This window comes from Macrobrachium nipponense, chromosome 5 (genome assembly GCF_015104395.2).
Source record: "Macrobrachium nipponense isolate FS-2020 chromosome 5, ASM1510439v2, whole genome shotgun sequence".
Classification (NCBI taxonomy): Eukaryota; Metazoa; Arthropoda; class Malacostraca; order Decapoda; family Palaemonidae; genus Macrobrachium; species Macrobrachium nipponense.
This window is the reverse complement of record NC_061107.1, coordinates 124212168-124239278: the sequence shown is the minus strand read 5'-3', so window position 1 is coordinate 124239278 and position 27111 is coordinate 124212168. Positions and strand designations below refer to the sequence as shown.

Sequence of the window (27111 nt, the reverse complement as noted above, 5' to 3'; positions counted from 1 at the left end):
ATGTTAGTTAGCTGATTTCTGTTCACTGGAATGCGAGTTGAAGTCCCAGTCTAACATGTTTTTTTAAGATTGTGTAATTTCTAATCTTTAGTGAAACATCGTTTTCTATTCAGCAAAATAATATGCAGATGATATTTTTTAACAACTTAGTATAATCCACGTTTCTAACTTCAAGAGCCTGTCACTTCTAATTTTTGCAGTTGTTGAAATGAAGAAAAGAGAAGTAAACAAACCAAAGCCTTTCTGTCTCTTTGTCAAAATAAAACTGTCATAATTCGATGACTCCCAACAAGATCTATCATATTCTATTTTTCTAGTCAAAATAGAATTTCTGTCTGGTTATATAGCTTACTCTTCCTTTCAAAACTGTAAGCAAATATTGCTGTCTTTTCCTTTTCCCTTTTTAACGGCTGCTGACCTCTTGCCAAGGAGCGTGTGAAACGTTATATGTTAGTTGGAATGAAAGTGTGCGGAGAAAAATGCTTGCGGCCGTATTATGATAATAAGCAACTGGGTAAGAAAATTATACTAATATATATATATATATATATATATATATATATATATATATATATATATATATATATATATATTATACATGTGTGTGTTTGTGTGTATAATGTTAGGACCCATTTGACAATCATGTGTTTACGTGATGTGTAAATATAGAACATATATTGGACTAAAGCCCAGTATATGTACTATATTTAAAAATACATTTGTGCTTCAGTTGACAAGATATCTCTCACCCGTCGGTCTACAAAGCTGTTTGCATTATTCTCTTCGAGGTCGTAAGGACTTCGTCTTAAATTATTCTGATAAAAGTCCGAAGGAATCCAGTAGCATATTAGCCCCTCATTAACGTAACCATGGAAGCGTGTAGTCTAGATTCAAGATCAGCTTTTTCTCGCGTTATCAAAATCTAGTTTGCTTTACCTTGAGCGAATGAACGGCTTCAAAGCTTCTTTATTCAGGTTCGGTACCATTTATTGGCGCTCTTTTTATGGCGTGAGCGGGGATCATTTTTGCCCTTGCATCGGACCTCAAATTATTGTGGAGGGATCTTGGAACCTTGCTTGCGGCTGCCAGCAAACATCACGGCTTCGTGATTAAGTTTCCTTTTTTACTCTACTTCATCTTCTTTTGCTTGTGGTCCTTTGCCTGACATTGGCTACATTTCTTTCCGCCCATTTATTCCATTCCATCATAAAAAAATCAAAATCTTTAGCCCATTTCCTGTAGCATATGAAGCATAAACGTTACTTTCTGATGTTCCGATAACAAAAAATATGAAAATTGTTTATTATCATAAAATATCACTCTAGGGCCAAAAAAAAATTATGATGTTTCTTTGAAAAATCTACCAACTTAATAAGTAAGACCTTGTTCAACAGAGAATAATAGAAAGTTAGATTCATGATAAATGGGATTATATAAAGAGGAACTCATTGGGATAACAACTATGACTAGGGGAGATTTTTTCAAATCTACATTCAAAACTAAAATTGAGATTCTCTTTTAAATTCTTCTACCAGTTAACTATGTACAACGTTTCTATTGTTCGACCTGTCTCTCTCTCTCTCTCTCTCTCTCTCTCTCTCTTCCCAAATATCTCTCTCTCTCTATCTATCTCTCTCTCTCTCTCTCTCTCTCTCTCTCTCTCTCTCTCCTTGGGAGACAAAAGTCGTGAATTCCGGAAGGCTGTTCGTGTTTCCGTCGACATGGGCTTAGTGCAAGTGCGGGATTGCGTTAACTTCACTGATAAATGATTTGGCTGAGCGTTCCCGCAGAACTGGTACAAAACAACAGAAAAAATTATGAAGAGGTCATACATTCACACACACACACACATTTATATATATATAATATATATATATATATATATATATATAATATAGATAGATAGAAAGTAGATATAAAAATAAGCTTGTGTATGGTGATTCTAGCATCGTAATTAGTAATGATCTACCTCTTAGTAATGATCTACCTCCGACAAATCTTCGGAAAGTATCGATCCAGTCCTCAAGAGTTAAGGTCAATCTTAAACTTGACCATTTCATTCAAAACTCTTGCAGGATGCAATAATTTTCAACAGCGACTGGCTTTTCTAAACGTGCCGTAAATAAAAAGTTCCTCGTGTCTGTCAGTTGTAATCACTTGACTCAATATGTCTGATGTATTAGCATCCTAATCCTGCCTGAAAACGCCAATCCTCGGGAATGAAGGGACAGCCTCCTCCAGCTATCGTAGCGCCATGGCAACCTTTATCTCGCCCCCTAAGTAGATCCTCTAATTGCCACCTTCATGTCCCATTACCCCTCAGACAATGAGAATTCTGCGCTAGGAAATGTCAGGCGCCGCCACGGGCCTTGAACTTCTACGGGCTTGGAAAGGCCGGGATGATCATCAAACATTTCCATAAACGCCGGTGTTGTTATATAAAATTTCGGTAGTTTAAAGTCCATTTTGTCAAACAGGCAATTTTCTCTCATTCGTTTTAACTCTTTGATAACAACACTCCACCGTCCTCCTTATTTAAACCTCAATAAAATGGCTAAACAAAAGAGTAGGTTTCGCGTGGTTGGCAACTTCGTTGTTGGTCCCTCTGTTATTTACGAGTGACTCACACCTGCGCCTCGCGGTTGAACTTTTTTCTAGATCTTCCCGTTCCACTTTCACTCTCTTCAATTGATGGTTTCGCTGCAAATGGCAATAATGCCTTTTGACCTTCCCTTAATGTATTACTTCCTTTTCATGGATACTTCGTCTTTTTCTTTCCCTTCCTTGACTATTATTTACTTAATGGTCATTGGATGACATCAGAGAGCAGAACTTGATATTTCACTGCAAAAAAAATAACAGTAAAATAAAGCAGTCCTTTCAGTATTCCGTAAACAATTATGCCCAATTACAATCGTCACATTCTATGACCTGGCAAGGACGGGAAAGCCTGGAGAAGCGCAGCTGCTGAAGTCGACAGAATCAAAGATTGATATTTGCTGATCAATTAGGTGTTCCCATCCAGAAGGTTTTCCCATTTCTTAATCACTGAATGTCATAGTGAGTTCTCAAACTTAAATTTGCCATCATTATCTCATACTTTCACTTCGCTCATTTGTTATTTTATGTTATTTTATGTACCAGTGCAAAAAAAAAAAGTTCTTCGTCAGTATTCCTTTCGGTTTGTGTTGCAATATGATATAAAAATTACGCTTGCATTCCTTATGTAATGAAATGCTTACCAGAAAGGAAATCATTCGCAAAAGCCGCATATACGATTCAACATCTTAAAACGTTTAAACATGCCAATCTTCTCCTACGGCCTTAAGATCCTGTGCTGCTTAAACCACAGTTTAATGGAAAGACGCTATGAGCAATATACAATTAGATGTCATTTAAGGAAATTAGCTTTACCTAGAAAGTTAGCGTTGCTTAAATCATCAGGTACCGGAGCGCTGTCAGTTTCGGCGAACTGACTTCGCCGCTTCCGAGTCGGCCTCGGGCAGAGACAAAACGGAAATAGCGACTGAAGGTCGTTTTGCCGCTTCAACAGCGTTCGTGATCCGGCAGCGACGTGAAGCAACGCTTCCATGTCGCGTAACGAACGCCACGAAAAGAAAACTAAATTTCTATAAGGGAAGTATGGACAAAGCTCCTTTACTAACTACAAATATTCTGCCAATTTAGAAGCCTTCATCAGAGAAATTAGTTGTATTTTAGCTTAGTGGAATAGCTCATCATTTGCTAAGCACCTTCTGCAAACATATAGAGACTATCAAGATTTAGTTAAGCACACTGAAGTGCTATATGAAAACAAATACCGAATTATGTATTTGTAAAGGGATACGTCGATAATATATATATACACCCACAACACACACACACACACACACACACACTCACATACACACACACAATTAGCACAAGAGTGAAAGCTCATTATAATTCCAAATTTCCTCTATGAGGTGTGCAAGGGCGTTCATCTTTCCAACCTTGAGTATAAGTGTGAGAGACATTTTCATTAGGTCACCTTCACCGACGCCATTTTCATTAGACGCCAGTGAACTAATCATTCAATACATTTAATGTGCGGAGGTAAAAATGTGACTCTTCAGAAAAGGACTTGTTACGAAAAGAGCCTCCGGTAAAGTATGGGTACCCGGTCACCATCAGGGAGTCGGACGCATATAATTATGCACAATTACGCTCAGGTCTCAATCTTCAGAGAAACAGCAATAAAAAAGATTTGGTGTTTAAAAAAAGTCAGGACTGCTCTCTCTCTCTCTCTCTCTCTCTCTCTCTCTCCTCTCTCTCTCTCTCTCTCTCTCTCTATATATATATATATATATATATATATATATATATATATATATATATGTGTGTGTGTGTGTGTGTGTGTGTGTACTATGTGTATATATATATATATATATATATATATATATATATATATATATATATGTATATATATATATATATATATATATATATAAATATATATATATATATATATATATATTTATATAAAACACCGGAGGATGTTCAAGGCACTCCAGAAAACTTGTGACGCTAAACAAACAATACCCACTTACGATTTTTTCCTGCTGAATAACTCATCTAAACTTCTTTCTTGTGTCTGACCAGTCTAAAAATACTTACATTTTCATTATTATTATTATTCATTTTCGTCACAAATACATCGTGATGCTTATGAATTATTTCCCTGGGATCTATTATCAATAATGACTTTAGAAGGCACGAACCAAAACTTTTCTTTTCCTAGTTAATAGATCATGAAATATAGCACTACCATAAAATCCTAAGTGGCTTCCAAGTAGGTTTCCAGCCTACAAATATTGGATCATGCAATCGTACAATCTAAGAATTTGAAATAGAATCGGACCACAAGGGCTTCCTGGAAAAGCAAGTTTCCGTTTCTGATAAAAATAGATTGATCAATATAGAGGATTCTGTAATGTTTGAGTACGTACACTTGTTAGCATATCTACCTACAGGCATATCTGCATGTGCGTGCATTCATTGCCTTCGCTGTTTGCGGTTGTTATCGAAATATTCAGTAGATAGCTAAAACTGAGCGTTTTTGCCCAGAGCCGCGACTTCACATAAGCCCATAAGTTCAAGTCGTACCTTCTTCTTATCCTGTTTCTTACAGAATTGCTTTTCTTATTCCGTTTCATAACTTTTTAAGCTATTCATTACAATCAGTCTTGTACTAGCAAGGGTTCAAAAATACCTACTTTACGAATTCTGAGAATAACAACTAAGATGGTGGTGGCATGCTGACATTGGATAGTAAATCAGTCGTGGGGTTATAGCATGGCTCTCGGTGGCCATGGTTATAGCCTCCAACAATCTTCCTCCCCAACCCCAATCTCTCTCTCTCTCTCTCTCTCTCTCTCTCTCTCTCTCTCTCTCTCTAAGTTCATTCACTGTCGTTTTCTCCTGTTTTTTGTTGCATGAATGAAAATGATCTATTTCCGTAGTTCTCTATACTCTACTTCTCTAGAAGCAAATATATTTTCTTTTCTAAGTTTTCTTTATTTCCTGTCCACTCTTCTTCCTTCGTCCGTTCAGATTTCCATAATTTTCCAGGGAAAGCGATTATTACTGTAGCTGAAAACAGTGATCCTCGGCAGCTGGCATTGTGAAAGGAATCAAAATCCTTTTTTTTCTCTCCTCCATCTTTATCTAAATACGCTGCTGGATGTTGATATTAAGTTCACCCCGTCTGTTCTGTACAGAAATATTATAATTAGGAAAACTAAAACAAATAGTATATGATAATACTTTCCTTCACAGCCGCGCAGAAAGACAACCTCATTTTCCCCTAAATCACTCATCCTCTCTCTTCTCTCCTCTCCTCCTCTTCTCTTCTCTCTTCGCTCACTCTCTCTCTATCTCTCTCTCTCTCTCCTTTCCCCTTCTCTCTCTCTCTCTTCACAATAAATAACCCCAAAGGGAATCTAAAAAAAAAAAAATCCAATCGCTTTACAATTAGAACGGCGCTTTTCACTGAGAGGAGCCACATCCGAAAGGCCAAAGGAGCAGCGCATCAAAAAAAAAAAAAGAAGAAAGGTTACTACGTACAGTAGATGCCACCAAAGATATAAATAAGATCAGATCATTATCTTGGCACTGTTCACAATGGCGACGAATTCAGATTCCAATAGGAACTGTAACATTTTACATGTTTCCTGTTTAAATCATTTGTATTTCTTCTCGTAATATTATGAATAAATACACATTGCAGGCAAACCAAGAAATTCCTGGATTCCTGGGGATATATTATTTGTCGAAAATTAACTACTCTAACCACTATGAATATCTTATCAGGATGCAGTTAAACCTCGTTCGATATGTAATAGGAACGATTTAAAAGACGCTCATTTCAAATCAGAGTCAAATGGATTCCACTCTGAAAGAGATCGACGAAGAAAACGAAATCAACAAAAAAGAAACTGTTGATCCGTTTAGGGACAAAATCCATTATGATACATTTTTCTGTACCTGACTGGCTAACTTAGCTTACATTTCCAGTTTTTCATTGTCTCTGTTTGTTTGCCTTCACAAGTAAGCAACGTAGCGTTCAGACTATTTAATACTATTCTTCTTGCATTTGAATATTTATTTATCTTTCTATCTATGTATTTATTTTTTCTTTTTTGATAAGTGGGATCTCTACTTCCTGTTTTCACTTTACTTCCTCTTAACTCTTCCTAATGAACACCATATTCTTTGGAAGCTTGAATTTCAAGTCCTTGGGCCCTGTGGGCTTATTCCATTTAAATAGGTTTCGTCTAGTAATAATAATAATAATAATAATAATAATAAAATAATAGTAATAATAATAATAGTTGGAAGTTCAAGTGACATGGCCTACCTTCATGTTAAACGACCTATATTTAAGTAGCATGACTTCACCTGTAGACCCATTGCTACTGATGTTTTATGGTACGTTCACTAGCACGAATAAATGTTCAGAGTAATAAAAAATAATATCTTCTAGAATTTAACTAACAAAACTTTCCAGGAGACGTGGAATTTGTTCTAGTCAGGATTTAGGGGTGTGGTAGTTACCGATTTCCAAAATCATCGGTAAATAAATGTCATAATCTGGAAAGCTAATGTCTATTCATTTTAGTTAAGAAAAATATGTGCATACGTCATAATACATACGCTTTTGAACATTTAAAAAGCAGAGAAAGCGTCAAAGAGAGCAGAAAGATAATGCTTACTGTGGCCGAACTTCTTTTAAGAGAGAGCACTTAGTAATAATTACAAAAAGATTCGACATTTTTCTACCTCTAGTTATTCGAACTTCTCGTTCTTTTCCCTTCTACATGATTGCAGCACATTTAGAACTGGTTCCTCCTTGCCTTTCTATTATTAACTGACCGGGTTAATATAAATTTCTCTCTCTCTCTCTCTCTCTCTCTCTCTCTCTCTCTCTCTCTCTCTCTCTCTCGTTAACCCTTTACCGTTTCAGGTTAATGACATTTTTTTAAAATGGCAAGGGATTACTTAGATATGTATGTTTGGCAATGAATAACGATTAAACATTAAATTGGTAGCTAGTTGGGAATTGCTTTTTTTGCAGTTGATTAATTAAGTCTCAATATAGCAAAGATTATGTCCGAATAAAAAACATTCTGATCTCAGTTATACAATTCCATTCGTGCAATATGCAACAATGCCGTTTCTCCTCCCCTTGCATTAACGCCTGTGGTTGCGTCCAGTGCAAGGGAAAAAGCTATGGAAGTTTCTAACTTCTATGAATATGCTTCTGATATAGAGGAATATTGGTAGTTTTAGAAATAAAGTAAAATGGTCTGTTCCCATAGAAGAAAATGCAACAAAAGCATTAGGAAAAAGGAAAAGGGAAAGATGGTATTTCACGAAATGAGCGTTTTCAAGGATAATACCATTGCCATTGCAATTTTTAGGAGCCGCCCTCATTTGACATTCAGAGAAGTTTTTGTTTCCAAGCGCGAGGTGCGAGGAGGTTTCTCTGGGCCACTTTTTCCACGCAAGATAATTTTCTTTGTTCTTTGGTTTTTTCTCTCTTTTTTTCGTTTTCTTTTAAAATCACCGAAACCACTTGTATAAAACGCATAAGTAACGACAATGCTATCGTTGCATCACTATTCACAACAGATCACAAGTCTGATTCTTCAGTGGGATTTCTTACTATAGCCATTATTTTCGCTCTCTTTCTCCCTAAACGAAAGCGTTATCAACGGTACGTGTAGTATCATCCAACCACAGATTTAGCATACCTACCTGCAGGAGCTTCACGACCCTTTCCCTTTCCGTGCCAGCTGTATTATAAGGCAGCTCGGGGAAATTTATCTTAACAGCAAAAAGAAACCGGGCCAGTTTCAGTTAATCGTTACGAGTTTACTCTTGGATTCTAAAATAAAAGCTCTGATGAATCAAGGTAAAGCCTGTGATCGTCTAACGACTTTTTCTTCGCTTGTCCTTCTCCATTTATGCAGACCCGCTCAGTACCGCTAATTCGTGTAACGTTCACTCTTTGACTCAATGCAAACCTTCTGTCGGTCATAGACATGGTTGTTTTGTGCTTGCCCTTTTAAAAGACTGAAACTTCTTACACGTTTCGTTATTTGTTACCGTTTATATGCCCCCCAGTGGAATGAACAAACAATACTTACTTAAAAATGCTGAGATTATTCGGTACTTGTTAGTCCACTTCCATCATTGGAAAGAATAAATAATTTACTTTGGGGGTATTATCTTTCAAAATACCATGCAACCAGCATTGTCTGTTTATTTTAATGTTCTCACTTTTCTTGTCCCTGTCTGTTTGTTCCCTGTATGGATATCCCATAAAACCACGTAGCAGTAAAAGTGAATTGCATAACAGCGTTACATCTTGGTACTTTGAAACCACCGCATGCAGTGTTTGCAAAGTTTGCACCTGGAGCTGTTTCTCTCCCATGACGATCTTTCCGTGAGATGAAGATGATCACTTTCGGGTCGTTTACTTTCTCAAATCTTTTATCGTGCGTTCAAAGTCCGTCTATTTGCACGAAGCTCTTTTCCCCTTACCAGTTATAAATCCTCCTCTTAATGCTTGTTTTCAGACCTCAGTGATGTTCCTCCTTCTGGCTTTGGCCACCGTCTCTTATGCTGACAAGACTGAAGAGAGACAGATTATCCAGACCCTCAAGAACTTCAAAAGTTTCAGAAACGACTTCACTTCATCTGGCAACGAGGGCAAATATGCGTAAGTTACAGAGAGGAACACTGAAGTAGCACTTTGACTTCTAATCATTCTGCATTTCTTTAAAAACTTTATGTTTTTCTTATTTTTCTTCTTTACTTCTTTATCAGGATACCTGACGATTGGAAAACTGAATACTCCTGTAGTTTTCCCTAGCTTCCACTTTTTATTACATAGCATTTATTTAACTTTATTTCTTCTTTTTCCTGCTGCATCTTTATTAGAATACCTGACAGTTGGGAAATTAAACATGTTTGCAATTTTCTCTAGCTCATAGTTTTTAATATACTGCATTTCTCTAAATAAATTATTTTTTATTTTTTTTCTACTCATTTATTAGAATATTTGACAAATGGAAATCAAACATTTCTGTAATTTTCTCTAGCTTGATCATTACCGCATGTGCCGGTTGAATAGAACATAATATTTATAATTCTGAAATTCTGACATTTTTCTAAGCTGTTTTCTTTCTTTTTCTGAAAGATTTGCGTACCATGTTGGCGACAGCGAACGCGCGGAAGAGCGAAATGAAGAGGGCGAAGTGAGTGGCCAATACGCTTTCGTGGCCCCCGAAGGAGACGAATACGAGTTCAAGTACAACGCTGACGAAGAAGGTTACCGTGTAGAGAGCGACGCCCTCCCAGAGGCTCCTGAAGATACCGATGACGTAAAGAAAGCTAAGGAAGAATTCTTCCAGGCTTACCAGAAGGCCCTTGAACGCGCAGAAGAAGATGACTACGAATATTCCGAGGAAAGTGATGAAGATTCTGACGAAGATTCTGAAGATTCAGACGAAGAATCTAGTGAAGAGTCCAGCGAGGAAGACGACGACGATGAAGAAGACGAAGAAGAACCCGTCAGAGGAGCTTCTCCCTTTGGATTCAGAGTGCCTATCCCTTACAACAGGAAGTAATAAGTTATCACCACGGCCCTCAGTCTAGCTCCTCGCCTGCCACTTCACACTCAGTCTTGTTTCGTGGTGGTATAGTAGGTACAGAAGTGATGAGCAGCTCTGGACTCCCTTTCCTCATTTCGACAGTGTTTGTAAATATAATTTTGACCCAAAGGCTCGAGTAGAATTAGAAGATGTCTTGTGAGCCTTTGTTATTCGACTAAAGTCCCAGAGCTGCGCATCACTCTGAGATAGACTCCTCCCACCATCCCCGTCCCTTCAGTCAAGCATGTCACTGTACATAAAACATTAATTTTTAAGCTAGTCCGACTATGTAGCAGCGCCGAAACCTTTGACGATGTAAAACTTCTTCTACCTTTAGACGAAGTTGGCCGACACGAGTTAGATTTTAGGATGTACAAAAATCTCTCAAAACGCTCAAAATAGAGATATTTATAAAAATGAAATATTTATTGAAAAAATATTTTTGTAAAATGTCTGAGAGAGATTCATGACACACGTCACTTATACATATAGGATTTATAAACAAGTATACTAATATGTAATGTTTCAATAAAATCTTTTTATCTTAAAGAACATGTATAGTCTCTGTCTTCCTACCAACCACTTTTTCTATTCTATCTGAATCATTTTGGAAAACCTATATATGAACTATGATTAAAGGAGAAAAGTAGAACTCGTGACTGAAAAGAATGAGAAGAAAAAGATGAGTGCAATAGAAACTACCAAACGAAAATACTTCTAAGATATTCAAACAAAATTTGGTCCTTCTCTGGGGACATGGTTTCAGGTGCGGAATTCAAAAGATACCTTATTTTTTCAACTATAGTATCTACAGGTAAGTTCCATACGTCATTCGCATGTGGGTCAAGGTAAGCTAGTTTATTTCATTAAGGAAGTTCCTAATCTTTACAATACTCGCACAATTTTAAAATAATTTCAGCTTTAGGCCTAAACCGGTCATTCCCAAAAATATCTTTATACTTGAGATTGCGGAAAATTATTGCATCGAGAGAATCAGCGCATCTAAGAATGAACGGAATATAATGTCGATAAAAACTACGTAGTTTATTTCGAGAAGAAATTCCCATAAAAAAGACTGGTATTTTTTACAATAAAAATTTTTCGATCTCTGTTGAGCCCCAACTAACTTTAGTAACAAAGTTATACAATTGTTACTCGGTACTTTCAAGTTCACTTATTCGTAGGTACAAGAATGCTTATGGGTTTATTTTTATTTTGTTTCTTACAAAACTGAGTCATTCTCTGCCCGGTTCATCACTGAAAAGGATGCTTCACTGGGAAACGTCTGAATTAAAACAAATAAGCGTTTATTAATACCAACTTGGAATTTGTATTTGTGAGAGTCGTCGTCGTCTTTTGTTCGGGTTCTTATTTATTTTACGGTCCATTAGGATAAGCATCGAGAGAAGTTTTTTAAATTCTTACCACGACGAAAAAGCATAAAGAAATTTACTTGTGAACAGCCTGCAAAAAGAAATGACGACTGACAAGTGTGGTGTTAGGTATTTGGCCTCCTCAGTTTCCGAGTAAACACTTCTCTCAGTATTCAATTTTACTTGACTTAGGAAAAGTAAAAACCAGATACCGTCCTCAGGGCTTTTCTCGTATTGCTTTGCGCGATCAGTATTTTGTAAAGTAATGCGTTCAGTCATCAATTTCTTTTATTTTATTGTTCAAGGACTGAGATTGTGATAAGTACCCAAATCAAAGTTAACCAACAAGTTCTTATTACGAGTGTTTGAAGAATTACTAAATAGATATAAAATATTATTTATGATATAATGAATTATATATATATATATATATATATATATATATATATATGTATATATATATGTATGTATATATATGTGTGTGTGGTGTGTGTGTGTGTGTGTGTGTGTGTGTTACCGTGGTTCCAACCTCAGTACAGTTTTAAAAGGGAAAGCAGTAAATGCTGGTAGCAATGACCTTGTAGCAGTAAGGCACTGAGGTGACGTTCGTCTTCTCTCTCTCTCTCTCTCTCTCTCTCTCTCTGTCTCTGTCTCTCTCTCTCTCTCTCTCTCTCTCTCTCTCTCTCTCTCTAGTAAATTAGCCTCGGGAACTACAAAAATACATTTATTTAAAAACAAAAGGATTGACTGGTTCTTAACAAATTGATTAACTGAAAAGTTAAGTTAAAATCCAAATAACTCAAATAACCCTGGGGATCGAACTAAACCTGTCCACCGCTTTCTCTACAAAAACTAACATTAGTTAGTTATAAAACTAATTAAGTCACGGCACAGTCTTATAAGTAACACCATAACAACGGTTATGGTTCTAACATCAGTTAGAAATCCACATAAGTCAATTTGTAAAAAAAAAAATCAAATGACATAAAATCAAAAGTTCACAAGGAATAGGACATCTTTAAAACAAATATTCAAAATACGAAGACAAGCCACACTAGGGCTTAAAAGTAAGTATGCTTACCCATTCAACAATTTCACACTAATTAAAATTACACTTAAAGGAGGCTATCCTGGCCCTTCGCCAACTTCATATAGTTCTCCATCTTAGTTATCTTACTCTCCCATTATGTAGGGGAATAGCTCACATGTACGCAAGCACGAATTCACTCACAAGACACTCCCAGAGAAGTGACGTCATAGTTTCGTCACGAGTTCATGTCGTCATATACAGATCATTATCACGCCCGTAAAATCTACTCAAAACCAGATTCTAAAAGCATATCTGCTTCCACCTTTACACGGGCATAAGACGTTGTCTATTCTGCTTAGGCAGCGACCTTCGACATCGTGCCACCCAAGAAGGTTGCGTTAACATTTTCGGAGCCCGCTGAATCTGCCCTCCAGACCTCTGTTTCCACACAGAGTCAAAATGATGACATCTGCGTTTCAAAGAATGTCATTGCTCATCACATCCGCTTATCAACAAAAAAAGACAATTCAAAGATAACAAATCACATTCATAATGGTGTTTTAATTATATTCTCAATACTCATTTCATATATATATATATATATATTTATATATATATATATGTTTGTGCTACGCCTTGTATAACGAGGCCGCACTGTGAGGTTATTTAGACCTGCGATGTTATATGCAAGTATCGTGTGGTATACTTCCCATCCTCGTCTGAGATTGTGACGATAATTTCTAAGTCAGTATCTTCTTTTGGTATAAAGGCTGAGATGTTTCAAACTCATGATGATAACTTAACAACGGTACATTTGCAAAACTACATCTCTTGAGTAGGAGGCAAGAAGGTGGTTAGGAGAACCTGATTCTAGGAGGGAAAGTAGAGTTCTAAGTTACAATGCATTTACAAAGGTATAGGAGAGCACAGCTTAGCTCAGCATACATAACATACAGACAGACGAACATGTGAGAGGAAATTACGTAGATGTCTGGGTTATAGGTCAATAGGTTCTCAGGCGAAGCACTGTGACCTGTTTGACACAATAGTAGATTTGATTACCACAGGCAAATGCAAACCAGGGCGCTGCTGATTCAATACATGAAGCCTAGCTTGCGTCCTGTTTATCAACTCTTATCACACTCCTTGTTATCTCAACAGTGACCTCTTAGGTCATTAGTTTATTTATACATATGGAATATGTATTTCTAAATGTAACCCTTACACACACACACACACACACACACACACACACACACACACACATATATATATATATATATATATATATATATATATATATAAGTATGTTTGTATATACATGTATAGATTTATAGATAGATAGATAATTATGGAAAGACTATACAAATAAATTCCCTTTCATAATTGGTGAAACCAGCCACATACCACAGACGTGAATCAAAGTCCCAAACGTCCCTCTCCTCAACATGATTTCATTTTTCCTGTCCCTCAGTATTCTGAAAAACTAAGACTAAATACAGAGTTTGAGTTCTGCCTTCATTCTCCCTCGAGAGAGCATAAAATGGTTAAACCATTTTGTGAAAACATGCGCCTAGCTTCTCAGTGATTTTCATACTTACCTCAATCTAGTAGTGTTCTTCCTCCACATGTTATACCGTCTTTTTTGTTTTTTTATTTTTTATCAACAATGAGTTGTATCAGGCAAAAAATATGGTTGATGATATCTTTCAAAATAGTGCTCACCTATGTTGAGTTATATGACATGACCCCGAAGTGTGTCTGTAACAGATGAGGGCAAGTAAGTCTAAATCTGTCTACTTCCCTTTTGCTCTCATTTGTAAATTATCCCGATTTTATTCTATACTCGTGTGCTCATTCATTAAATAAGTCTCAGTCCTATAATGTCTTCCCTTTAATTTTTTATTATATACACACTCCTATAAACAGCGAAAACAAATCGACTGCAAGAACTGGCCATACAATTCTTCTGAATAATGAAAGCTTTTCTTAGCATTCTTCTTCTCCTTGCTCTGCATCTTTTAGCACTTCTGTGTGGGGTCGATGTTTCTGACAGCTTTCCTTCACCAGGCTCAGTCAAACACATCGTCCTCTGACAATTGTTTTTTGTCTCTCAGATTTTCTTTGATTACATCCATCCACTTTCGCTTCTTCGGTCTTCCTCTTGCTCTCCCACCAGGCTCCTCCGTCTTCATCACTCTCCTCCCTACATACGCCTCATCCCTTCTCATCACATGGTTATGCCGCTGCAGTCATCTTTCCTGGACTTTCTTTGATAATTCTACAACTTTAGAGGTTCCTCTTATTTTTTCACTTTTTATCCTGTCCATTTTTGATACTCCATACACCCATCTAAACATTTTCATCTCTACCTTATCCAATTTCTTCCCTTGCACTCTCTTTACCGGTCATGTTTCTGCTCCATACATCAAAGTTGGTCTCATTATTGTCTTATATACTCTTCCTGTAACCTTTATGTTGATTCTGCGGTCGTACAAGACACCTAACATCCTTCTCCAATTCTTCCATCCAGTCTGCACTTTGTGTTATTTCTACATCCAAACGTCCATCATTAGATACTGTTGAACCAAGATACCTAGATTTTTCTATTCGGTTCAACCTTGTCCCTCCCATACTAATCTCAGAGTATTGGTCAACGTTAAAACTTAGGTATTCAATCTTCTTTCTACTGATCTTTACTCCTATGTTTTCCAGTACCTAGCACCTCCAATGCTCTAGTTTTCACTCCTCTACCCCTCTGCTGTTGCTGCATAACACGATATCATCATCAAACAATATGCACCAAGGAGATTGAGCTCTTATTCCTTGAGACTATACATCCATTATCAGATCAAAATGTTATGAACTTAAAGCAGATCCCTGATGTAAACCAACTCTTATGCTGGGGTCACACATTCACGTATCACGACGGCGTATGCCCACGTATGTGGATTGTGGGCATCATCGCGGTGAAATGACCTTGAATAGCTGGTAAGTAGGACACGGGCTAACGGACGTAAAGCCAGCACCGTAAATTGCGCCGCAAATGTACGCGCAAAGAAAGCAAGGTCGGACGTCTACCTGAAACTAACGCCGATATTGTAATGTTCTATGTACGTCAACTTCACGTCAAGACCACGCCCACCGTTGTGGTACCGTAGGGTACAAAAGGGCGGGCCTGTGAACAGAGCTTGCCGTTCCGTAAACAATCATTGTAACAGCTCGTCTCTTCGTTGTTTTCCTACAAATTTATCTATTTTAGTTTTATGGTAACTTTTTGATAGTAGCCATCTGTAATATATATAATATGTAATTAATGTAACATCACAAATAAATGAACATAGGATAAGTACTATATAAGACTAGCACTAGAATTTTCTTGCTTCGATTTTACCATTCAGACATACACTTAGACATATAAAACTGTTGACTATGGGCGATTTATATTTAAATGATATAGAATAACATCTAATAACTTATCAAACATTCTTGGAAATAAATAGGAATTCTACCTATTCAAGATAATATTTTTTAGATGTATATAAGAATTCCTCTCAGATATTTACATTATATGTTACACCATTTGTAAGATGCTATTCAGAAGAAATGAATATCTTCGACAAGGGAACGTTCTGTCCCTCGTCAATGGGGGTAGCTTCATGGAGAGTTTCCGTGTCGCTGTCATCAGTCAGAATCTCATCCAACTCCGACTCCTGTAGGTGGAAGTTGACATTTTCCCTGTCCTGAATGTCTGCAGGAGTGATTGTAGAAGTGGCTGTAGGAGTCTTTTCCGGGCCGAAAGAAGGTCCTGCAAGATGTGACGTTGATGGTCCCTTCCTTGGTCGTTTTAGGAGGTTCGGCATCTTGAAGGGCGCTGTGGAGAGCTTGAAGGAAACTGCTGGTCTTGGGAGACGGAAACAACAGCTGACCTGAGGGCGCCGACCTGACCTTTTATACCACGCTACAGCGTTGCCATGTCGTACAGGGTTGTAAATGTGTGAATCGGTTTCGCCGTAGGCTACAGCGCAATTAGGAGGCCCGCGCGCTTTGCCGCGGAAAGAAAACAACGACGGCGAACGATGCTGGTTACCCTAGCGCTTACCCCGCAGCAGTCACCGTGGCTCCCACGTGCAATGCCTGGAGCTACGTCAGGTGACATTTGGCGTGACCACCCACGACTTGTTTTGAACATTTCAAAACTGGAGTGGGCTACGTCTACGATTTTACGTATGTTTTACGTTACATTTACGGTTTACTGACGTAAGCTGTTGCCAACTACCAATTTCCGCTCATGCGTGGGCGTGCGTGCGTTGATACGTGAATGTGTGACCTTAGCATTACCGGTATCCATCCATTCAGTTAACCCAACACTGCTTCTCACCTCCGCTTTTGCTCCTTCATACATATCTTGGGCCAACCTCACATACTTCTCAGGTGTTCCCGTTGAAAGCTTTTCTTAACGTGTAGAACTGAAATTATAATTTCTGTGACCTGAGCACTGAATAGGAGATTATAAAGCATGTATTTATTTCCACTAAGCTAAAACGAGTAAGGAAAAGGTCATCTCAAGAGACTCTTTAAAAAGTTTTAAATATATTACGATAAAGAAGACAGGCAATGAGATCTTCATTCCTTATCTGGGAAGTTTTGAGACTGAATACTACTTAAAGTATAGTGTATTTTTCTAAACAGGAGGGGGATCAGAGTTTGCACTTAGTTTTATAGTTAGCTCCTTTAATTCTCCCGTTCCACTTACACAATACTGCATGGATATTCTGAGTTGCATACGGCGTATTGCATATTAACTGTCAAATCCACACTTTCATAACATCCAGAGAATAACAAAGTCTTCCATTTTTTCCCTGAAAGCTTTGAAAATTTCAGTCCCCCTAATTTCAAGAGGGGGCTTATTGTATAGTCTTGGAGAAGCAAATTTAAAGGCCCTAAAACCAACATTCGAAGTGTCTCACCTCGAAAAAACATGAAAACATCTGTAGCTACTCTTATGTTGACTCTATCTTTTGGCTGTAATATTGGCAGCACGTTTTTCAGACGTCTAGGAAAAAACAGTTTTAAACATCATTTTAGCTTTGACAATGAACCAATGCAACTCCAGCAATAGAGCGGCAATCAATCTTATTCCGAGACGCAACACCGCAAGTCGTATCTTAAGCAGATTATAATAGACAGAGTTAAATTAGTCCACTCTGTTTATTACACAATTAGTCACTAGCTTTGTTTTATAGAACACTCATCAAGATCATTTTTTAACAAAGGCAATATTTCTAAGATAATGGCTAGTAACCCTTACAACATTAGTAACTTGAATGCTGAAAGAAATGACTGGCCGGTAGCGTATGTAGGTCACAGATTTTGTCGGGAATCATAACTAAATCACTATTTATATTCAGCCGCATATCGCCAAAGTTTCACAAATTATTTTCATATATCCCACTAACATATACTCAGGTTTAATTTAATTTAATTTAATTGCTTCAATTTCATTTATTCCTTAACCCTGATAAAAACGCAATTTAAAGCCTATTTGTATCCCCCATACCGTTGACAGAGAAACAGAATTGGGTATCATTCGCAAATAGCTTGAATTTTATCCATTGAACTTTACCCAAAGTCTATATTGTGTTTTTGACGATTCAATCGTATAAACACCAAACAGGATTAGTACTAATACACTTTCTTGGCGATCTCTCTTCCTAGTGTTTCGTAAGATGAATGTTTCCATTGTGTACACAGTATTTTCTGTCACACAGGGTTTTTGTCAAGTACTCAAATGCTTCTTCGGTCATTCCAATGGACTATTAATCATGTAGAAGTTTATGCACATCTTTTAAATGCTGCGCTGAAACGAAGACCAATATACCACATTTGCCTTCATCAGTCATTTCTGATAGATCATCTGCAACAAAACAGAGCAGCCTCTATAAATGTAATTGTCTGTAAGTTGATAGCTCTGAGCCAGGTCTGTATAAACTAAAATTTGGACAATCAAGTGCGGTTTTCAAAACTGGTTCAATAATAGCCACTTGCTCAAATATAAGAACTTTCATCCAAAATAATGGCATTTATAACTTTCACCATAATATCGGTAAGGCATGAAAAGTTGACAACTTCAATAAAATCAGGTCCGATGCATCGGATCAGTTTCACAATTTTTTGTAATAATCCTTATAAAATCATCATCATCTACACAGTTAAATCTCGATAGTTTTTCATTTGTATCAAATTTAGTAGTTATCTGATTCTGCTTTCTACAAACGTCATTTTTAAGTTGATGGCATTTATATGTTAATAGCACAGTTGATACTAGTACCAAAAAGAGGATCTTCCTCTACATGTTTACTAGTAAGCCGATATTGTAGCAAGAGACAATGTAGTAAAATACAAGCACACGAACATAGGCATAAAACAAGAAAAAACACTTGTTCAAAGGGTCGAACTAACAGATCCGTACTCTATGAGGTAGTTCAAATAGGATTCAGTGAGTATAATTTCTGCAATGCTGCATAGCATTAAGCATTACGTAAAAACTGCACATGATCACATTACAATTTCCTGGAAGAAAAATAATTAAAAATGTCAGTCAGTTTTTGATAGCTGAACTCTTAGGAAGCCGTTTTGGCCTTACCATTTTCAGATTAACCATTCAGAAGCCAATATCATTTGTACTTCTCGGATTTTCAAATTATAATATTCGGCTCTCATTTTGCTAAAAGAGTAACTGTAACAATTTTTACACTACATTCTTCCCAAGAAGCTTCGGTCTTTAACCTTTGCCATTGATCCTCTTTGAGTCTTTTGTTCCTCTTTATAGTCTCCGTCTCATCACTGAACCAAGGTGATCTGTCCTTAAAGATTATGAGTTTCTCCATCAACAGGAACATATCTTACAAAGGTCTAATTGACCTTGTCTAATAAAAAGGAAAAAAACACCATTTGGCAACGTGACCTACCTCGAGCGGAGCTAAATCAAGTTATTAAATCTAGGCTAAAGCCAAACTCTGAGATACAAAAATAGATCCTTTATTTCCCCCAAAAAAACTAACATGAAAAAAATGAAAATGAATGGCAATCCCAAAAACATGACATACAATCACTCCTAGTAATAATCATCTGAATTCAAATGCCACACAACACTTCTCCATAAAGGCACATCAGTTCCATCACTATTTCTATGTTCCCAAAACCTAAGAGGTAAAAGTGTCAGTCAGAGAATTCGTTTTATGTGGTGACATTCGAATCCGCCTGAGGAAAGAAACCACAAGTATCAGAAATAAAATAAAAATGGATACGCGCACAATGAAATGGAAAAGCCTAATTATGACACGGGAGAGAAAGAAAATTTTTTTCACTGCACTTCGGCTTCTCTCGGGGCATCTGTAAAATGTTCAATTGTTTAACAAAGTCTTTTATCATTATTACCGTTCTGGGTGGATCTTCTGTGCTGTCTCTAGGGCCTCCCTCCACGGATCACTCTACAGTTTCTTATCTAGAATAGCCGGTCTTTGCCTGCAGTCTCATTATATTGGACTCTAATTACCCCTGGTGTTCATATGTACGAACTCATTAAATTGTTCTAGAAGGTTCCATGAACACGCCCTATTTGGCGCATGAACAGACACACATGTTCGCATTTTTCTGACTTAACGATCACATGACTCTCGACCAGCAGCTAGGTCAACGCAATCGCGCTCTCGCCTCTGAGGCTCGATAATATTTGCCTTTGCCAGTTGTGTTGTTCATCCAGCCAAAGTATTCGTTGATATATTGAAGCTTTTCCACAACATTCCAATCGGTTCGAGGCAAAGTCCGTTGCACCCTGTATTTAAATTTTTATCGCTTTCAGTAGTGCAATTAACACATTTATTAACTTTTATTCACCTGAAAATTAACATTCGTAAGACAATTCGCAGAGTCGGGCCTGAAGAGAATGTCACCATCATTATCACAAGGATTATTGATATCTTCATTTGTTTTCCTGATCACTTCAACAAAACTCCAAGGAGAGAAAGTCGACCCATTCGTGAAACTTACTTTATTACATAGTACTTCAATACCGTTATTCTAAAAGTTATGAGTTTACGTACTGGAAAGATGTCGCACTTCTCCTCTACACTAATACATAATGCACTGTTATTACCAGCTCACATAAAAGTGATCTAATGTGCGTCCAGCTGAAATTGTTGCCAGAGTTCTCACCATTATCAACCACTCGATGTGATTCCGATAACTCATTAAAAAAGCGATTGCATATGACTTCCTGAGTTAATCATTCATAGAGTCCTCAAAGTTTTTTACTTCTACAACAACCATGTCAGTCATTTCCAGAACAGTGCCAAATTCCCCAATAAAAAACATTTACACTTGACCGTAGAGATCTATATACAACAGTCAATGAGACTGTCAGATCTAAGAATTGGAAGTTCATCTCAATTTAGTCTAAAACACCTGAATATATTCAAAACTAGTTCCCAGAGTTCTCTTGATAATTTCAAGTTGAAAACAGTTGCTGGGATCATAGAGTACGGCTCTTCCCCCAGATCTACTACTCTCTGTAGGAATGTGGATGTAAGTCTGAGGAGTCATTTTACCTATCTTAGACCTAATAATGTCATAAGACTTCATTAATTAGCCCTCTAATTTGCAGCGTTTTTTACGGACAAACTATATATTTTCAAATCCACATCTATAGATATTCATATCCGTGATCTGTTTGCTGAAGTTCTTATTATTTCTGCATCCAAAGCTTTGCAGTTTCTCAAATTCGACCAGTGCTCGATATCTCAGGCCCCTACCGAAGGAGGTTAGAAACCCGCCCCCCCAAAAAAAAATTTTTTTCTGGACATCCATATTATCTGTGACTATCCTTTTCATTGAACTGTACTTACAAAGTAATCAATAATTATTGTCTTTTTGTTAAGTCAAAGTATTTAACATAACAACAAATAAAGTAATATGCATGTTATCGTTAACATAATAAATGAATCAATCAATAAAATTGAAGAAATATTCTTGAATTTCAGTGCAAACTTTCAACATTATAAGCAAAATTCTGTTAACCAAAGTCAGTACTTTGAATAACATCTGATCGGGTAGAAGGGCATAGACCGCATACCCCATTTTTCTTCTTAATATAACTAAAATAACATTTTCAAGTATTTCGTCTTATATATACCTATATAGGCAATGACATTTATAGAAGAACAGGTCCAGTTTTTGGGAAAAACGACCCCGCCCCCCCTTATAAAAAAAAACTCTAGGTACGGGCCTGTATCTTGTCTTTTCTGTCTCATACAATTTATACACTTTATTTCCATTGGGTTGCATTCTTGATTCATATGATTACCACTGCAGCTAATACAGACACTATCGTTTCTAACCTTTCCCTCCTTCTTCAAATGTCCATAGCTCTGACAGTAAAAAAAAGACCAGCACGTGATAGCTTTCACTTATGTAATGCGTTCCCATCCGATCCCAATTTTATCGTCATCATCGTGAATGGGCTTGCGAATTTCAGGTTCACATTCTAGAATGATGTTGACAGTCCCATCTGCAGCAGGCTTAAGTAAGAACAAGCTTATCTTTTCCTTTATATCAAGGATTGACTGTAGGAAATGGTTATTGTCAACTAGAACATCAGCCAAATCTTCCTCATCAGAGACGTTGCAAATCTTTAATTTTGGTTTTAATTTCCCAGTCTTCTTATTGTCAGCACCCTCTAACTTGTCATGTATTGTAGCCGCTACCATATCTTTACAGCCTGTATCAGCAAAATTGATAACATTACTATAAGGGGTAGACTTCGTATTATATAATAATAATAATTCTTAATGGCATTAGCATCCTTTGGTTTCCTCTCAATGATTTCACCTAAAGCCGGTGTGGGTTTTACCTGTGAACATTGCCTTTGCTTATCTATATATCGCCATAAGTTCTTTCAATTTTAGGAATTGTCATCTTCCCTTTAACCTCTAATATTTCAGTCCTTATTATATTACACCCCACTTATCAACCATAGCATAAATCTCTACTTGATCTCGTACCTCATTTTCCTACCTCATGAAATTTTCATTTGTTTAATTTGCATGTCATTGGGCTTAGGGTAGAGCCAATTCAGTTTTCTTGTGTAACCTTCACTGATGCTTTCTATTATCCTTTTAATTACATTCACATCCTATCCAATCCTTATCTTATTCCTTCATCGGATTGGCAACTGGAACAAAAGAAAGTTCCATTTGTACATGCCATAATGCATTATCACTGACAATCACATTTTCCACTAACTGTTTTTGAAACGGCTCCCTTGCTTGTTCTATTCCTCCCTAGTGTAATACCATAAATCTTTTATAAATGCTGTCCTATTTTCAGTTTCTTCAATCGGCAGATCTGTAAATAAAAGTATATTAGCTATCAATTCCTCTTTATTTTCTTGATATGGTTGCTGCATAAGTCTATACCTATTTCTAATGTCACTCCATGCAGGGCAGTAGAGTAATAAACGTTCTAAGGTTTCAGTTTTTTTCTTCACAACACAAACATTTTGTATCTTCCCCTTTTAGCCTATTCCTATCGTTTAATTCTAGTGTGCCTAGTCTACCCCTACTGATCAGCATTGTTTCTCTTTTTTCAGTGTTACCATACCAGATTTCTTCTCTTATCTTTCCTTTATATTTTCAAAGTATTCTTAAGATTGTCTTGTTATTCATTTCTCTCTGCCATACTTTTTGTTGCCCCAGTTATCATTTCTTTCAACTGCTTACCTTCAAGTGATTCAATTTTACTTAAGTTTATCTTTAATTACTAAAGATGTTTTTTTTTCTTTTTGTAGAATCCAGGGGGTTTTCTTATTTTCATATTCATCTATGGTTATCTCATATAGGAACCTATTTCCACCACTCTCAAGTGTATGTTTCAGATAGAACAGTTTATTCTTCAATCCCGTGAGTGGCGGGAAGAGCCCCCTATTTTGGATCTAAAGCATAACTTGCTGCGTACCTTGGTGCTTTCAGAATTGGTCTGCTTGTGCAGTTGTTTGTCTAATTATTTTTTTTTTAAGTTTCATGACTTCCATGGCTTACATAAAGGGTGCCACAGCAAATCGTTCCCAATACACTTTTTGTATTTTCACCCTGCTACAGCTTTTACTGATGACTGCATTGGTCAAATTTGCCATCTTCTTTGCTTTAATTTGGACCCTTTTTATCTGACCTCTGAAGGAGTCTTTCATGTTGCTAATCGTTGCTCCCAGGTATCTTATCTGCCTAACTATTTTTATTCCTCCTATGTGCTGCACATTTTCTACATCGTCGAGACTAAACCAATCGTTGAACATTAGATATATTGTTTTTGTCTTTGTTTATATTTAGGCCATACTTGCTTGCTATTTCCATAATGGTTTGTATTGCTTTTGTTATTTCTTCAAGGGTGCTGCATATAATTTTGTCACTATCCTTATAACTTCATTCCTGGAACCTTTCATTGCACTTTCTAATTTTTCGATTATCAAATAAGTTATTAGCAGCAAGAATATGGTTGAGCCATTGCATCCGTCATATTCCATTTGTTGCATTTTGTTTGTTTTTTTCTTCAACATTTTTAAGGGACAGACTTGTTATGTAATTCGCATATAACTTTGCTAAAGCACATATTGTTATTACCTCTGCATGTAGCTTATATTTCATCGTGACCTCTATGTGCATTTTCCTGTTAACCGAGTGAAATGCGTTTTGGAAGTTTATTAATACCACAAATAACGGATCTTTTCTTCTGTACGTTTCTTGCATGCAATATTCTTAAAATATACAAGTTATCAACTCTTCTTCCTTGTGTTGTCAGGCCTGATTGCAGTTCATGTGTTTTCTCTATATCTATATGTGTTTCTAATTTGGTTTTCAGGATCCAAATAAAATTTTACAAGACACTACTGACCCATTGGTTATTGCAATTTGCCTAAACTTTGACTGTGGGGTGTTTTTTCTCAAGTGTAGGTAGTATGTGTGTGTATGTTTTTTGTTTTCTTTTTAACTTAAACCCGCTGTTCTGTGTATTCCTGTCTTTCAGTATGTTGTCTAAACATTCTGCCAATTCTCTGTAAAGGTTGGCGCTTTGCACGACCAACCAATGTCTCTAACTGACGCGAAAAAATTAGTGCACAGTTTTTTCGCGATAAAGAACTCCACCTTGAGGCCTTAACTTTCCTTCCAATTTTCGCCAGTGGTGGCAGAAATGCCATGGTTCTAAATTTCGCAAATGTTTTTGAATCGATTTATTTCACTTAATTTTCGCATCACAAACAGTTATTTGACGTGGTTTCCTTTTTTTACTTAGTAGTTTATCAAGTTAGTAGCCGGGTGGAAAAGTTGCAGTCGAACTATAGAAAATGACTAGTTGGCAGTGCTATGAAAACGGGAACACAAGTTCAATCTCTCTCTTCACCAAAGACCTCAGCTTGAGATAAGACGTGAGAGTAAGTTAGGTCTGAGGGCTGTCCACCTGAATGTCAGTTTCCACAAAGCGACAGAAACTGTGAGAAATATTCATTACTTAACTAGGGCATTTGTTTAACATGTTATTTAATTATCAGTGATCTCTGTGCCGAGGAGATTTTCGTGTTATTGTCAATAATGAACTAGATTTCAAGCGATAAATTTCGTGTTACCTGTGCGACCACGAGATCAACCTTTTATTTCAGTCCTGATAGTATAGTGGCCGGAGCTGCCTGAATTGTGTGAATATTTGGGTATGAGTGTAGTAATGAGAGTAGGTATATTTTCTAATGAAATTTATAAATTGAGATTCACCACAGACCAAGCGGGTAAATAGCTAGCCTAGCACCTGATATGTTGCCCTTCTGGCATAGGCGATATCACCTCATTGTCGTATATCTAGTGGGCAACGATTTGGCCCACGAATCTGCAGTAAAAGTCTGAGGTAGGCTGAAGGTCTTCCTAGACAGAATAAGAGAAATAACTGTAACAGTAGTCGTGTGCAACGTGGAAGAGAGGGACTACATGGAAGTGAATGCTTTCGGTATTGTCCCCAATGAAAATAACGCTAGAGTAAGAGCCCTTAATACTCAGGTTAGGAGGTACTCCACTAGACATAGACGTCATGGAGTGTCATTTACCGATGAACCCTGTCAGCTATAAACAGGGAAGAACGTCTGATTGATTGAGTTCATTTCGACACTCATGTACGAAGCGCATTTAGTAGCCATATCATGGAACTGATTCGTAGCGAGAAAGCCCATCAGAGTGATCAGGAGAACTAAGTATAGCCTAAGTTGTAACGAACTAACGTAACATAAAGTAAGAAAGTAACGCCATTTCCTTCATCCCATTTGCCAGTTTGAGAATTGGAATTAGTCTTTCCAAATAATGTAGTTATTAATTGTATCTTCCCGTAACCACAAAGTGGGAGCCACTTTAGAAACACAAGATGACTCTCTCGTGGTCCTCCTGACTGCCTCGCTGATGCAGGCACAAGGGAACCTTATGAACTCGCATAACATTCCCATATATCAAAATTTGCTAGATTGTATCCAAGCTGACGAGCATCAGCTCAAGGAACTGTACTTGAAGAGTGCAGTCAAGTTCGAACCCGCACTGGAATATAAGATACTAAAAACACTGGATGAAGCCAGTCAAACGATCCTCCTCCTCATCAACAGAATAGTACATTGGCCAGCATAGCGCAGCCAAAAATACGTCTACCTAAAGTCAAAGAGCTTCCTTTGCCCATGTTCAATAGCGAAAAAAGCGAGTTCGCCACTTTCAAGGAACTATTCGATGTTCATGTGCATCACCGCACCGATTTGGACGACATAGCCAAATTCACCTATTTGTTAGGGTCTTTAGTAGGAGAGTCGCTCAAGGTAGTTGAGGCCTTGAACGTAACTGCAGCCAACTATGAGGTGGCACGCGATTTGTTAGAAAAATACTATGATAACGAGTATCAAATGCGGGTCATTCTACATCGGCGGTTATCAAATATCTTTGTCCCTAAATGTAATTACCTTGACCTTGAAAACTTCCGTATCGAGCTTACGGTACTAATTGAACAAATTAAATGTCTTACTGGTTCCACGATGGATCAAGGTTTGTTAATCAATCTCATTAACCAAAAATTGTCACAAGGTCAGGTATATCAGAAAGTTGTAGAATATCTGCGCAAATGTGATTTTTCCTTGGATGAAGTCTTTGAAGCATTAGATTTTTATATGCCCTATGGAAGACAACTCGTTACAGCTAGGCAAAAGTATTTCACCAACAGCATACATGAAGGGGTTGGAAACCAATGCCCCTCAGACGGCGACGTGTCCATTTTTGATAATAATCATTCAGCTTACAATTGCTTAAGTATCCAAATGTTGCATCCAAGAAACGCCAACATTTTTAACAAACGTAACTGCAAATTGTGTGATGGACGCCATCACAGTTTGATCTGTGAGAGAGAGAGTAATCACTCCAGATCTGTTGTGCACACTGTCAAC

At 37.2% G+C, this 27111-nt stretch overlaps 1 protein-coding gene across 1 annotated transcript in view; it reads left to right on the top strand.

Annotated features, from left to right (window-relative positions):
- Positions 1 to 10751, top strand: part of LOC135215619 (larval cuticle protein 4-like) — an 11187-nt gene extending 436 nt beyond the window's left edge. Inside the window, exons 2-3 of the mRNA XM_064250526.1 lie at positions 9123 to 9265; positions 9746 to 10751. Coding sequence (XP_064106596.1) covers positions 9123 to 9265; positions 9746 to 10175 — 573 coding nt within the window. The 3' untranslated portion in view covers positions 10176 to 10751. The remainder of the gene's footprint in view (positions 1 to 9122; positions 9266 to 9745) is intronic.
- The last annotated feature ends 16360 nt before the right edge of the window (positions 10752 to 27111 follow it).